The following is a 15,918-nucleotide window of genomic DNA, read 5'->3' as shown; positions in this document are numbered from 1 at the left end:
CACCCATCTAGACATTTTTTAACCCAGAAGAGAGGCCAGCTGTCCAAGCCAGTGGTAGCCAGTTACTCGAGCAAAATACTGTGAGAAATGATGCCAAAGGCTTTACTGAAGTCCAGGTACACTACATCCACCGCCTTTCCCTCATCTGTGAAGCTGAAAAATCAAGGCATGCTATGGCAGAAAAAAAAGTTAAGTCCATCCATTTACTGCCAAGGTCTGAGTCAGACCCTTTATGGGGCCATCTACCACTGAGAATGTCACTAAAGACCACACAGGATTTAAAAGGAAACAATAGATGTTTTGTATGTGTTCTTAATACTAGAGGTTTTGGCATCCACTGTTTGAAAAAAAAAAACTTCTTGGTGCACCTGGAGAAGAAGCATTTGACCTTGGAATGCTGAAATTTCACATTAGTATGATGCATAATTTGCATGTACACTGGCATACATCATTTGGGAAAACACTGCTCATCTAGACAGGCCAGTCACATTACTGTCTGAATGCTAGAAAAAAATAAACCTAAAAAGGTGAAATTGTTTGCTTTTCTAACCATTAATAGTAACAGAAAATACTGCATTTCTGCCTATAGAATTCCCAAGATACCCATGTCACCCTAATTCTGTGCAGAAAAGGTAAGGGAGAATTGCAGCATAGGACTCAGTATAGCACGTTTTCCCAAGCAACTATCACTCTGCTTTCGACTCTGGAGATTTTTCTCCTAAAAAATTAAATCCCCTCCTGAAATCAGTCCTAAAGTTACTCAACCCAGGATCCCCATAAGAAATATCCAACTGTTGACAGGTAAGTACTAGGAATAAGTAATAAGAAGGTTGATACTCTCTTAGAAAGGAGTGTACCTTTTGCTTCCCTCACACCTCCCACATTCACTGCTGGTTCTCATCCAGACCCTGTTCATGTTGCTCACTTACAGAGGGCAATCTTTGTGCCTTCTCAACAATCCCACTGGTATTCTACGTGGGTAAAAAGTGTCACCTCATTAAAAGCCCTCACGAGATGGATAGTTTCTTTGTGTGCTCTAGAAGCTTAGCCCCAAGGCTGATTATTCAAGGAAAGAATTTTGCACAGTCTAAAAAAAAAACATAAACCAAACAAAAAACCTCCAAACACTGCCCCTCCCATAGCTCACACTTTAAACCCCTTCCAGATAATCCCAGTAAAAGAGCAAGACCTAGGCTGGAATACCCTGTACACACTGTAAAGATTGCTATATTCTCCAAGACAATTATTTCAATCCAGAGTCTGTACATCCATGAGGAGTGGTTCTACAGTACTGAATTTTGCTGGTGGCATTCAGCTTCTCCTGCCAGCATTTTTCTGCCTTACATTTCCTTTTCATTCATTCATGCAGGCTTGATTATTTCTCTGTCTCTTCTTGGTTGAAGAATGAAGCTGTTTTCTTCCAGTACTTCATCTGCCTTCTCACTCATCAGGAGACTTCTTCCAGGAAGAGGCTTTTGATAAGAAATCAGTCTAGATTCCATCCATAGACCATACAGACTACAGAGTGAACCCGGGACACTGACTGTAACTCTATTTATAGACACTGAAGTCAGCCTGAACACAAGGTCAGTTTCTCTTTCAGGCTGCAATGAACCTCTCAAATCTGCTGAACTTCAATGAAGTTCCAGCAACACTAGAAAAAAGAAGGATGTTGCCTGTAATTCATATTCCATACATGTGGCTTCTAAATGTAAATAAATATTCTAAGTCTTTTTGTTTAATCTACTACAGTGTAAAAAAAATATATCAATATGGTCAGAAACTGCATTGACAACTTCATTATAAACCTTCTGTATTAACAAAGCAGTGGTTCTGGGGCCATATGGCAAGTTAGAACAAGATCAGTCATCTAAAATAATATCAGTAAGGCAAGGAGTATTTTTCCAGTTCTTCCATTAATGTGTTAGTGTGACAGTGTCACAGACATGTCTGAATGACCGGAGGACACACTTAGGAAATATGTGGAGCCAGTTTATTGCTTTGCAATACAACTGTCTTGAAGAAGGGATCACACCTGTTTCATAACCTTCAGTTCTTCATACTCAAGGCTTAAGGCTTCCTTGAAAAACTTACAAGCCATATTTCATGTCAAACTTGAAAAAAAGCACACTCCTATAATAAAGCATTTACAGCAAAAGTTACAAATAAGAAAGAACGCTGTTAAAACACACAGCTCACTAAATAGTGTTGGCAGTTCGAACACATCGCAAACAATACAATACATTTGCATTTTGAGCAGCATTGTTGTGCTTGGTTTCCTAAACTAAGGGCCACTGCTTTTTCCTATGTTCTGTTTAGTTATATTGGCATATAGACTACTGAAAACGAAAAGGTTTGTGGAGTCTCTTGAACTTTTTTTTGAAATTGAAGAAATAAATTTATCACAGAGAAAAGAGAAATTGAGTTTTAAGTCTCCCACTATGAGCTAGTATAATTTTACTTCCACTCCTGTCCAGCAGGGACTGAAAGACTAATCATTAGGCTGACATACTGCAGAACCAACCACTTCTATCAGTCATGACGAATATCACTGCTGTCCTCTTTGTACCAGTGGGAAAACTGAGGTCTGAGATGAATTGACCTGGTTACAGACCAGAGTGAAGAAGAAAATCCCATTGCTGCTGGTCAGACTTCTTGATTGCCAATACTTTTTTATTTCTGCTCAGTTCAGAAGTACTTCCGTAGACCTTTCAATTACTGTATAAGCTCATGTGGTCAGCAGAAGCGTACCAGGCCAAGGAGGGGATTTCAGAAGTTTCCAATTTCATGGTTCCCATCTATATGTTCAAAAAACACCAAGGCTGTTGTTCTCTAACTAGTTCCTACTGAAGACAGCATGTCCACCCAAAACACAATTTTTTTTAGTCTTCAAAGTTGCTGCCTGAAATTTCCAACCAAATGATCCTGTTTAAGTTTTTACCAATAGTGTGTAACGCAGCAAGTGATGTCCCTGCCCATGGCAAGGAGGTTGGAACCAGATGATCATTAAGGTCCCTTCCAACCCAAACTATTCTATGATTCTATGATCCTAAGTGGTCAAATTTTTGTATTTTCTTGCTTTGACACAACCTAAACATTACTCCAACTAAAGCATTTAAATTGTTGTTCACATTCAAAGATATGCAGCTAAGCTACAACTCAGCTTCCTTTCCTATAGCGTACTTCATATTTATTCTGACATCGGCACTGTCCAAGGAGCCTGGATTACAGCAGACCATAATACTCTATGAACCATGGTTATAATTAGACGTCACATCCATTGTAATCCTATGGACGTCATCATGTGTTACCAGCATCTGTTGACAGATTTCATACCAGGCATATCACTGAAATGGCAAGTCTGGAGAGGGCAGCCCACAATAGAAACAATGGCATTTCTTTTTGGTTTGTTCCAAGACTGTCTAATAGAAAATATATGCTGCCAACTGCCAGGGCTCCACTGAGATCACTTTTCAATATTATATTACCAGTTAGAAGAAAGGTGCGTGCCCGTGCATCTGCAATATTCTGCTAATAAATCAGGAAATAAGGCACTTTCAGCAACTCTCTTAGCACCGATTAAAAATAGACAGAAGCCTTGACATTTTGTGAAGCATATCAGTTGTTTATCACAAGAGTACTTCTTTTTCATGTAGTAATAAATTCAGACTCTTTTTCAAGACAAGGAACGAGGATCCCCTCTTCTAAATTTTATTTAAATGTTGTATAACCACAACATTAAAAATAAGCCCTGAGAACTGGCAACATAAAGTAGCAAAACCACAATCTCTGTACTCTATGGAGGTAAAGCAGAGTCTGCTTTAATGAATCAATATGGAAACCTGACTTTTTGCTGAGACGTCGTCTGTTTGGACGGACGGAAACAAAAACTTTGCTGTTAGGTCTTGCACTAACTAACCACTGCTGTTCTGTAAAAGTCATCAAATTCTCTGCAAATATAAGAAAGCCTACAAAATCCAAATTCTTCATTTTTTTTTATCATTTATCTGCAGTCTAGGAAAACTGCATTAGAGTGCTGACTATCTAGTAACCTGTTCGCTATTTCTTTGTTTTGAAAGCAATATTCTCTAAAATGCTGCAAAATTGAATCCTAATCTGATGTAACCATGAGTGGTTATGGCTGAACAGTTACAAATCACTAAAGCACTTAAGCACCAAGATTATTTCCATTCTCATTATGAAACATAAAAGAATAGTTCACAATCTAAAGAGTATCAAATTAAAACAAATATCAGTCTGGTGGACTACAGCTTAATAATTAGGAGTTTCAGCAGCTGATAGATAAAAGTGAATTTCAACCTGGCCCAGAATTTCTCCCACTATATTCATACGGCAGGTTCCAAACAGGTGTGAATCTAGGAAAATTAGTAAAATCAGCTGAAACTCACAGAAGTAAGAAAGCTGCAAGTGAAAACTGAGAGGAAAATATTGGCTCTACCAATTTTAATGGAAAAGCAAACCTAGTGGCTCGACAATTCTAGCAGCTCTTACTTTTATATCTATACTTCTATAGTATAGTTTTTACAGAAGCTGCGACTGCAACAGTGGGCCAGACTCTGTCATCAGATATGAGCTGGCAACTTAAGTTTTTGGGGTTGCTCACCCAAAGCAAAAAGCATATTGCCTAGAGTGCTGTTTCTCTGTCTCTCTCTCTCTCTCTCACTCCCCCTCCTTTTTTTTTTTTTTATTCTTGTAACCGGCAGATAACCTTTTAATCCCAGATCCGTCAGCTATGACTTCAACATCACCTTTTACATTAGGAATTATCAAATCCTTTACAGTATTTAATTTCTCTCTTTTCCATATGCTGCTTTCAGTGCTCTGAAATTGGATATTGCAAATATTACTAAAGTGCCAAGCCACTGACCAGACTTCTGGTGGGATTATAATCTCTGGCTACGTTCAGAAAAAGAGCATGGGCAGTACTTGCTGGCATAATAGTTTTCTTATACCTAAAATGCAAGATGCGTTTCCTCTACAATGGTATATTCCAAGCAGTTTACAGACCTTTTTTTTTTTCCCAGAGAGTAAATTGGCATGCGGGAACCTAATCTTGAAATAGTTTTCCATATCTAGCCTGGATATATTTCTAGGCAATATTTTACCTGTCAAATCATTCAGTCAGAATTAAGACTAAATTCTAATAAGAGTTGGCTCACAAGATCGCAATTTCAAAAGTGATTTCTCAGTCTGCTCTCAGAAATATCGCAAGCTTTTTCTGCACACCAACATTGAACCATCTCATTCATCTCCCTGTTCATAATTGCAATTTACTGCTTTTGAAAACCAATCAGACACACACATCAATTCAGAGTCTGCTCTCTGAAAGGAAGACCCAGCAAACAAAGTTAAAAATTACTGAGATACTAATATATAAATCTAAAGGTACTGACAGATTATTTCCAGTGTGATATAAAAAGAAATTCTTGAGTTTCCTAAATAAGTTTCATCTTACATAGGCTCAATTTAAAAATGCAAAAAGGGAATGTTTTATCATCAAAATATGGCATGGCTAATACATTTTACATACATATATTATACAAACTATATTCTCTTACAAAATTAGAAACCCTTGCTGCACAGCCCTGGCAATCCCAGATGCGGCACGGTAATAAGAGAGGACAACATTCTACACAGAAGCACATACACAGACACACATGACTTTATTTCCAGACCTTCCTTTGCTGTTTCTCCCATGCTGGGTCCAGGAGCAGGTCCCTGTCCCACTCTTCTTCTTGGGTCATGTACTCATCTTCTTCATAGTTGTAGGTGTACTGCATGTTTGTATCTATCTGGTTCATGCTACCTGAGGGTCAGCTTCAGCTGCTGTGGCTTCCACCACGTTTAAATATATTTATATATTTCTTTTTTTCAGCTTAGTTTACTTGCTGAAGGGGTGTAGGTAGCAGTGTCTTTTTTTTTTTCTTTTCTATTTTTTCTTTTCCCGAGATGACAGGGAGTGGATTGCGATGAGTCCTGCTGAGAGCAGAGGCTGACAGCTGTCAGGTAGGTGCTGACCTGCGGTGACCTTCCTCCCCCCTCTCTGTCCCTGCTGCTGCTGCTGCGGTGGCTGCCTGCGGCTGGACCCTCCGGGGACGCCCGGCGCTGCTCATCGCGGAGCCTTATTATCCCCGCCGGGTTGTCACGTGGAGCCGGGGCGGGACACGATGGGACAAGACGGGATGGGACAGGACAGGGCAGGAGCTCGAGCCTGAGCCCTCCTCTGGGCTCTGCGAGGCTGTCCGCGAAGCCTAAACGCACTGCCCGTGGGCGCTCCAGACGAAAACCACTGCCTGATGGCTGCCCGTCCTTCCAGTTTTTGGGTAAAATACCCGCCTCGGTGTTTTTCTCCTCCTCGAGACCAGTCCATGGATTGCTAATATACATATAGTTGCTAATGTACTATAACGTTGTTGATCATCGGACTGAAGTCTGGGCGGACTCTTGAATCATTCCCACTTTCCTTTACAGATTAAGGATCACACGAGCCGTCGTGTTAAACTTCATAAACATGTACCTGTGCTTTCCTCAGGGTAGAATCCAAAAAGATAGCACTGACATCAAGCATCCTGACAAGCGTGTCCCTTAGTTCCCATGTCATGTTATTTCAGTTGCCCTGGTGACAATATTTCTTCTGGAAATTGGCAAGTTTATGATGTTCTACACCCAGCCTCTCATTAATGTCTGCATCTATCGTCAGCCAAGATCATCCTCTCTAGCAGTATAGAAGTATATTCTCCACACTGAGTATACCTTAAGTCTTGCTTTCAAAAGGAAAACCCTCACCAAAGCTGACCTTTCTGAATCCAGATCGAAGAGAGAACTATGTTCAGCAAGGGCAACCACAGGTTTCTAAGCCAATGTGAATGAATAACCAGAATAATCAACAGCCTGGCAGCACATTTCCTCCACCTTGTCGTGTTCATTAAAGCTCTGCTTTCTGCCAAGTCACCTTCTATCCAATAAGTCTGTGTAGTTTAGAACATACAAACATGCACAGCTAACACCTATCCATGGGGTAAGAAGAAACTCCATAAATGCAGCATGAAGGTTGCAAATTTGAATTTAGAAGAGGATTGCAAAATGATTTTATCATGCAACCTGGACTTCAAAAAAATGATGTACATATCATAAGATAGAGAGTCTAAAAATAAAATTCCAAGTCTATGCACCAAAATCAGAACCACATGCTTTTCAACTGCTCAATGCAAATAGTCCAGGTTGCTACGACATTTCCATTTAGATAATTAAGCAAATGTTGATGGCTGCTATGCCTAGATCTTTTTGTTCAAGTGCAGGTGAGCATTCCCTTAGGCTACTCTCAGACAATATCAAATAGCAATTTCAAAACAAAATAGATAATGTATGTACACATTATGTGTAGGCTGGTATAATTTGTGTGGTTTATTTTTATAGCTGGGTAGTCATCTGTGGTTTGGGATACATGTCCAATGGCAGTCACCTAAATGACTATTTAAGCCTTTGAAATCAGAAAAAAACCATTTCTCCTTATTCACTCTACACAGTACCGGAGAATGTTCTAGAGGAAAAGCAGGAAGACATTAGAAAAGTCCTGGAAGCATACATGTAAAGCTGTAATGTTCTGAACCAGAGCTGTCTCCCGTGCAAAAAGTTCTCCTATACTAACAAAATCTTCTATGTCCTACCTCATCTGAGGTGAGCCATCACAACCAGCTTCATGCCTTTCCTTGGCACCACCTTGTCTGGGGGTCTACAAGAATGAAGTTCGATCGTACTCCCCTCTCCACAGTACAGGTGAGCCTTATAGCTACTGATGGCTTCGTGTACTGAGGTGTTAGTTAAGAGCTACATTTTATTTGTTGGCCCTCATCCTATAACATGGACCAGTGTGCCTTGGGCATGAAATAAAAACTGAGGCATTATGATGAGAAAGAGTATCCAATCATACTGGGGATTGAGACTGAAGTCAGATCCATGCCTAAATTTCTGGAAATAAAAGGGAAATCTACCCAGATTTTCTATACTTCTGAAAGAAGTTAATAAATTTTCATAAATAACTGTTTTTTTTATAAAATAACTGGATTTGCTCAAAACCTAGCTAGCCACTGCTTCAAAGGTACCATTCATTTTTTCATGTTTACTTGGCACATAGGTAAACTTTGTACTTTCATAACAAAACAAATTAAACAAAAAGGTAATCGTTGTTCCAAGAAACCAACAGCTATTACAATCATATCTCCCAGCTAATCTGAGAGATTTTTAAAAAAAAAAAAAAAAAAGACAAAAATCAAGTTAATTCCAAATAGGAACAAACTCACATTTAAACTCACGTTTTTCTGTAATAGGCAAGTATTTCAAAATCCAAATTGGGTAGTTTATGTTAGTTCAGTTTGGATGAAAACAAAATACTCCAGAACAAAAAATCTAATTTTTTAATTCTGAAAATGCCAAAAGAGAGGGCTTCAACTTCATCAGCGTACATTTTGAGAGTTGAGCTTTTTACCTATGAAAAAGGAAGCTAAATGGAATATCATTAATTTTAAAAAGCTGCCTATCTTGATGGAATCTGACCTGTTTTATGTTCTTTAAATAAGTGCTTACGGCCCCTTAATCAGACAGCATGAGTAGGCAGGGGAGATATTTATAGATGGAGCTTTAGGAGGAGTATCTGGTATTTTGTTTACTACTTTAATTTAATTTTATAAACTAACTGCATGGATGGTAATGAGAAGCATATGAATGGAGGTCTGTAGTGGAAACAGAGCCAAAATGAAACTCTGACGCCAAACTTGAAGTGGAAAGGGAACTGCCTCTTCCAGCTCACCTAGAGAAAAGGAAAGCTGTGCCCAGCAGAGTAGTATGAATAAAGCAGTGTGCTTCAATCAGCTTATTCCCACATCTGAGGTAGGTTAGGACTATGCTCACTAAAGCTAGCAGAATCACTCAGACACAGAATATCTGTGCCTAAGGAAAAAGAAAATCAAATCAAAATAGAAATCAGCAAGCTGAGCAGAAAAGAAAGGACAAAAGTACCAAATAGAGAAAAAGGAAGAAACACAGTGAACCATAGAGATACAGAATTTTAGGCTGACATGGCAAAATACCAGAAAAGTAGCAGGTATACGTGAGGTAGCAATGACACAGATTGCTTAAAATAAGGTGAGACAAAAAGAATACTGATGATTGCCAAACAAATTTGAAGAAATAAGGTGCCACAGGGAGATCAGAAATGGAGATGGCAAAGCTGCACTGTCAACTATTTTTACCTCTTACTTGGCAAAATAGCCTATGTAAATGCCAGTAAGGGCCTACTCAGGAGAATGCCTTTACCCCAGGAGAACAAAGAGGCAATATGATATCATTTCTGATGCAGGAGGAGCATCAAGAAGGCCAGAACTTTCCTAAGAGGAGCAGCAGGTCTGTGGGTGAAGTCACTCAGTATTTCTTTTCACAGTCCCAGCTCACTGAGGATCTTAGACTCTAACACACCCAAGTCAAACCCTCCTGGCACACTTTGCATTGAACTCCTTGAGAACTAAGGCTTTTTCTAACTTTTGTAACTAAAGGAAGCAATCTTCAACTCCTGTGTCAATCTTTATAATTTTTTTTTTTATTGAAATGGAAATAGTTTCACACAGTTTATATTTGACATCCATTTGCTCCCCAAAAGCTGTCATGGCATTCTCTCAAGAACTCATTCCTCAGTATTTTTACTGTTCATTAAACTTTCAATCCCTTCAACCTGCTTCTTATTGTTCCCTCTAACAAAATCTTAGAATGAGAATAAAACATCAACTTTTTAGTAAAACAATATAAATGCTGAACACTGCAATGTTTCACCACATCATTCTTCTATTTGAACTTAGTGAGATTTAGATTAAGAAATTAGCCAGATTTATCTACTTAATTAAACACCTATAAACAATCAACTGATATGAAAATGATCACCATTAGTTTTCAACTGTAACATTTCTGTGTAGGAACACAATAGTTCACATCGGCCAAAACTGTCTTCGAAAGGTCACAGGAAGATAAAGAACCTTGTGAGAACTCAATAAGTCAGTAAGTCTATAATCTTTCCATAGGCACAGCCTGCTTCTTTGTGAAAAAGAATAGTAGGGTGGTTTCTCAAGAAAGAAAAAAGAAATGAAAGATAAAAGAAAATAAATTCAAAGTATTTGTTCTCTTGTGTAAACTATTAGCAGAATCTTAAAAGAGGGATTAAAAAGCCCATTTATTTTCAAAGCATGTCATAACTATCACTTAAAATGTACTTTTGCTAGTTTAAAACTTAAGCAACAAAAAATTAATTATTTAAAGGAGACATTGATGATTTAGATTAGGTCAAAATGTCAGATTCTGCTAAAAATTATGCATAAATTTCCCGAAGAAAGCTAAGCAGAAAGGTGAGGTGTGTTATAAAATGTATTTTTTAAATTAGATTTCAAGAGAAATGTCCCTCTTTTTTTTTCCAATACAATAAACACAACCCATCAACCCATCTTCTTCAATATAAGAAACACATTGATTTATTAAAAAAAAAAAAATTAGATTTGACATGTAAATGTTAAACTCACTTCATATTCCCAAAATGAACAAATACAACAGGAAGGCAGAAAGAAAGCAGGGAAGCGTACATCTGGGAATCTATATTCTGATTTTATCTGAGCTAAGGAAAAGCACTGTGGGCACTGGGCATATTAGCCCTCCCACATCTAGTACCAAGAGGCACAAATCTTGACTCTGAAAAATCCCCATGCTACTCATGCATGGTGATATTATCTACAGAAGCTAAGTATACAGTATAATTATTTTTTTTTAAATACACTATTTCAAATGGCAGGTTTGGAAATCCAGGTTGAGAAAGAGCTGAAAAAATGCATTGCTGGCTTCACTGTCAGAAGATCCCAAAGTGTTTCATCAGCTATAAATAGAGACGACTTACTCTGTCCCTGAAATTCAGCCATGGATGAAGTGTAGCAAGAAACATTTATAGGACAGACAAATACTACCAAAGCATAGCTTGGGCTTCTGTATGGAGAAAATGCTGACTGCACTGAGATCACTGGCTTTTGACAACCCTTTGTGTTGAAGGAAAATCACGGGGCTGAGGCATGGCCTGATCCACACCAGCTTAAGATGCCCTGTGTGACCTTGAGCAAGTCAATTCAGACAAAATTTTCCCTAAAGGCTAGGTTTTCCCTAAAAGCCCATTAGACTACTGTCACTGAGAGAAAGAGAAACAAGCTTGTTGTGCTGCACTCTCCTGCCTCTAAAATAGCGTAGGCAATGTTTCTTTTGGTCCTTAATGCCCACCTAGAACACAAATTCTCTGAAGCAAAGGCTTTTTCTGTCTAAAAGCCCTGAGAAACTTAGAGAGTAATTATGATTACAGTGTGATTTACCTAACATACACTTCTCACCTCCATGTTTGTCTTTCAGGTCTCTGCTTAGCCTTGGACCCAGAAATGCCTAGATTACTGTAGTATATCAGACTTGCTCAGGCATTCAGGGTCCCTTATGCCCTGGAGGAGATGTCCCCACTGTTTGTAGGGCCACACTTGCAGCCTCGTAGGCTGCACAACAGGTGGTGTGGTCCCGGTTCTCTCCAAGGCAGATATTATCTTCAAGGCAGATATTAGCAGGAAACATTCAACATCTGGTCTCTGTATCACTAGGCAGTACTGTGATATATAACAACAATCGCAAACTGCAACGTGAGTGCTGAAAGCTGTAACATAGCAGAGAGCAAACCCTCTAGCGATGGCTGCTGCCAGGCAGCACTACACAAGATAATTACCTTCGTGAATGACAAGAGCTCTCGGACCTTACATTCTGACATATTTCTATTAAACATTTCAGAAAGAAATGATGCCTGAACTCCCTTATTCCTTAAGCTAGTCTCTTGAGGGTGCCTCTTTCGTTTAATGGTTCTCATCTGTGAAGATACAACTCACAAAGACAGACGAGATCATGAACTAAATAATATCAGAAGCTTCAACAGATGCTTTGCACTGACTAGAAATGTAACATCAAAGGAAAAAACGGGAAATGTACATGGTAATTTATGTACAACACTGCAGTCAGACTGTTAGCACGCTAAAGTAGTAGAGCAATATGCAGACAGTTACAACATAATACACATGGTAACAGGTGGGGAAACTACAAATAGTGCTGGCATAAGGTCGGAAAAAATGGTGAGACAGATCCAGGATTTTAAAAATGGTTCAGTGATGAGAACGCAAGGGGCAGGACTGGTGGCAGAGCATGGCCTATTACAAACCTTCTGGAGAAACCTTCACACCGTCATGTGTTCTCAGAATCCTGGCTGTGTTCCTGTTTTACGTTGGCTTAGCCTTATCACACACAGATACTAAGCAAGAAAGAAACTGCCACTAAAGCAATGTGAAAGCCTGCAACTGACTGTATAATTTGTACTTCAGGAATACTACCAGTTATAAAAAAAATCCCAGCCTATGACCCATAACAGATTATTTACCTGAGTCTATTGGTCTAAAAAAAAATGCACAATATTATTCAGCAATAGTTTTGGTCACACTGAGAAAAGAGAACAGAGATGTGTGCGTCAGATAAAGTATGCATAGACAACATGACTTTATTTATCTAGAAACAAACACCATCAACTAAGCCACTGTTTCCAGACAATAATCATCTAAGGAGCACAGATGAGACCTGGCAGGTTTTAAATCACTGAGGTATGAGGTGGAGATTATGGGTGCAGGATATGGGCACTGGATATGGGCACTGGATATCAGACACTGCTGTGTTCTAAACTCAGCATTTGTACAGATTGACTGAATGACCTTAGACAAGTTGCAATCTCAGTGCCCTCATTTCTTTTTCCAGATACACCAATATAATTTCACTAGCACCGATGAAATTAAGGTTACACTCTTAAGAAGGCAACTCAGTTAAACAAATTGTCAGTCTGTAAAAATTAAAACTAGCTACTTATTCATTCCACAGGAGCGATACAAAGATGAACACAAGGGGCAAATCCATCTCTGTATAAGGCAGCATTGGGCACAACCTGAATTACTGCCAAACAGGGATAACATGTTCTTGCAACACGTATAGTGCAAGTTTTCCTTTTCCAGAAGTGTTGTCCTTACATTATGTTCAACAAAGCTTTACTCTGACACAGCTGTATTAAGAATCAGCACCAAGAAAATGAACAATGTTCCTGCCGTGCCTGCCGTGGAAGCAGCAAGGCCTGAATTTTCCAGTTCCTGTTCTGAAGACATTTGTTCCCTGTTCAACTATGATTGCTTTTCCCTAACATTGGCCATATTCTCATCTCAGGAGCAACGGGTATCACTTTTACTCAACATATTTTCCGGTAGGATACTGGTTGCTCATGAGATCTACCAGCAATAACCTACTCATGGCACCACAGAATATACTATTCTCAGTCCCTCTGAATGTGGACAAGTCCTTTGTTTCTTAGTTGGCTCTCCTCTCTCCCCACGCAAGTTCAGTTTAGCATAAGCAAAGGAGAAGAGGAGAGTATTTGCATGTTTCTTCACTTTGAAACCAGTTTGTCTACAGGATAAATGCAGTTGAGTTGCACTAATGTGCAGTCTAAATCTCTCTTGTGTCCATTGTTAAATCTGGAATAGCTGTAATCTTCCAGAATTTCATAACTGAACTAAATTCTTCTCTTTTTTTTTCCAAGCCAGATTCTGTTGCAGGTAATTTTCCAGTTCATATGGACAAAAATTACTGGAGGTGGTTTCAGCAACTAGGACAAAGTTAAACCTATCCTTACAGGCTGTAAAGCTCCTTATGTATTTATAGCAAACTCCAGAATTCATGTTTTAGTTGAGATAGTCTGAGCATATCTTCCCCTGACCTCTTTTCCCATAGTAATTAGCAGAAAATGTATTTTGTGGTTCAAATGGACAGCTTCAAATGCATCTTGGACTTTTCTAGTCAGTTATGAATGTGTTTCTAGAATACCAAGACACTTACTCATTTGATCCGCATGGTTCAGCAATACCCGTTATACCTCCTTCATAGATATCCCTGGCACACAGATGATCTCTGGGAAATCAGGCTAGTCAGTCCCTAAATTTGTAGAACTTGATTTTTTGCTCTTAAAGTACCAGTGGTGGAAGTCAGGAGAGTCATAGACTGCACTTTCAATTGCAGAAGAGAATGTTTAAAACAATGTATAATGGCAATAGCAGGCAAATAGAGGGTTCTGCTGAGTCTAAATGTCCAAACCACCAGGCCTACTCAGTGGGTAAAAAGACAGTATGTAACTGTACCCTGTAAAACACTTTAGAGAAAAGACAAACTCCATAGTATCAGCATTCATTATCCTAAAACTGTCCACTGGATGGGAAAATGGAATCATGGACAGTTTGGAGCATATGCCTCAGTTTTCTTCCTGTATAACTGGAATAATACTAACGCTGTGAAGCATAAGGAGGAATGTGAAAATCCTCCAAATCCTTCCAATGGATTTGGAATACTTGAAGACAAGTACAAATACTGCAATGACCATAACTGAAAATTATAGATTATGTATTCAGGAACATGCTTTATCTAAGTGCAACAGAACTTCAATAAATAAAAAAAAGAGAAATCATAATAATGTAGAGCACTGCTTACACAATGCACTGAGCGAAGCATGATTTCTGGTGAAAAAGTAATTTCTGACTAGGCAATTAAAGTCTGCAGTGGTAGGTACAAAGCAGCTGAATTAAGATTGCTTGGAAAATTTAATTCTGGCATAGTCCAACATTAACTGACTTATGATCTTGACATGCTTGTGCGACATCTGCCCCACAACAAATTATTAATACATTATAACTTAACTATAAATGAGTTCTGAATTGGAAGACAGTTCATACAAAATGTGAAGGAAAGCACTGACGGTTACCAGTGCAGCCTAACTGTTACATCACCACCACAGCTTCTGCCCAAGGAAGAACATAGTGATTTGCACCTTGGATCTGTCTGTGACAGGTTCACACAAAAGAGTCTCTAATTTTGTTAGTGACAGGAACAGCCTAGGCACATTTTAAAGATTAAATTCATCATAAATTGTTTACAATATTTTGTTTCCCCTCTGCAGTCTAAAACAAGGCACGTACATGACCATTCTGTTAAGAATCAGCAGGTGCTGAAAACCAAAGGGATCCTACCACAAGTAATGTGAGACAGATTCTGAAGTGTAACCTCTCCTGTGCAGTACACCAGAGCACAGCAGCAGGAACTGCTTTGCCACTTACCATTCAGCTTATTTAAAAGAGGTGTTATCAGCATCAGTGGCAGAAGCACCTGATTCTTGGAATCACACATTCCGCTCCACTATATGTTCAAGGCTAGGCTGCCTTCCTACCCACTATACTAAGTGCCTGTCAAGCCTTCTGCAGAAATAGCACCGTCGTCTTAGTCTGTCACTGATGCTACTGGGCCTCTAAGTCTGTCTCAAGCAGCTTCTCTGCAGAGAACCCTCTTAAATCACTGGCATATACAATACACGCAGAATGACAGAAAGTAAGGAATGCACTGGAGAAAACATTGGCATATAATTTTGTCAGTAAGAGTTATTAGCTGTTATCAAGGACATTTCCAGATGTCAAGACTACTTTATGAAAGGCAGCATGGAGTCCTTCCATCATCTCAAGACAGCAGGGCCGCTATTTTAACTCTGAAAACACGGCACCTGTAGTAAATCAGCAAATCTGGAGATCTAGGCTTGTCAGTAAATCTCAGCTGCCAGTCCTCACCATTTAAATCAAACACACTATTTCTTCTAACAACAGGGTATTTTCCCCAGGATTTCCCAAGCTACATAACAGCACGAGCACTTTCCAAGGCACAATGAAAGTGCATACAAAAGCCAAACAATTTTTATAATTGCACCAAATACCTTGGGTTATT

The 15,918-nt window shown here is 39.1% G+C and overlaps 1 protein-coding gene across 4 annotated transcripts in view; it reads right to left on the bottom strand.

The window, feature by feature from the left end:
* The window catches only part of ACTN2 (actinin alpha 2), a 70,178-nt gene extending 64,068 nt beyond the window's left edge, over positions 1 to 6,110 (bottom strand). For all 4 annotated transcript variants that reach the window (XM_054062557.1, XM_054062553.1, XM_009562140.2 and 1 more), the window contains exon 1: positions 5,697 to 6,110. In XM_054062557.1, the coding sequence (XP_053918532.1) occupies positions 5,697 to 5,822 (126 nt within the window). In that variant the 5' untranslated portion in view covers positions 5,823 to 6,110. The remainder of the gene's footprint in view (positions 1 to 5,696) is intronic.
* Positions 6,111 to 15,918: the final 9,808 nt, after the last annotated feature.

This window comes from Cuculus canorus, chromosome 3, assembly GCF_017976375.1.
Source record: "Cuculus canorus isolate bCucCan1 chromosome 3, bCucCan1.pri, whole genome shotgun sequence".
Taxonomy (NCBI): Eukaryota; Metazoa; Chordata; class Aves; order Cuculiformes; family Cuculidae; genus Cuculus; species Cuculus canorus.
The sequence above is the reverse complement of the archived record's forward strand: the minus strand, read 5'-3'. Positions and strand labels throughout refer to the sequence as shown.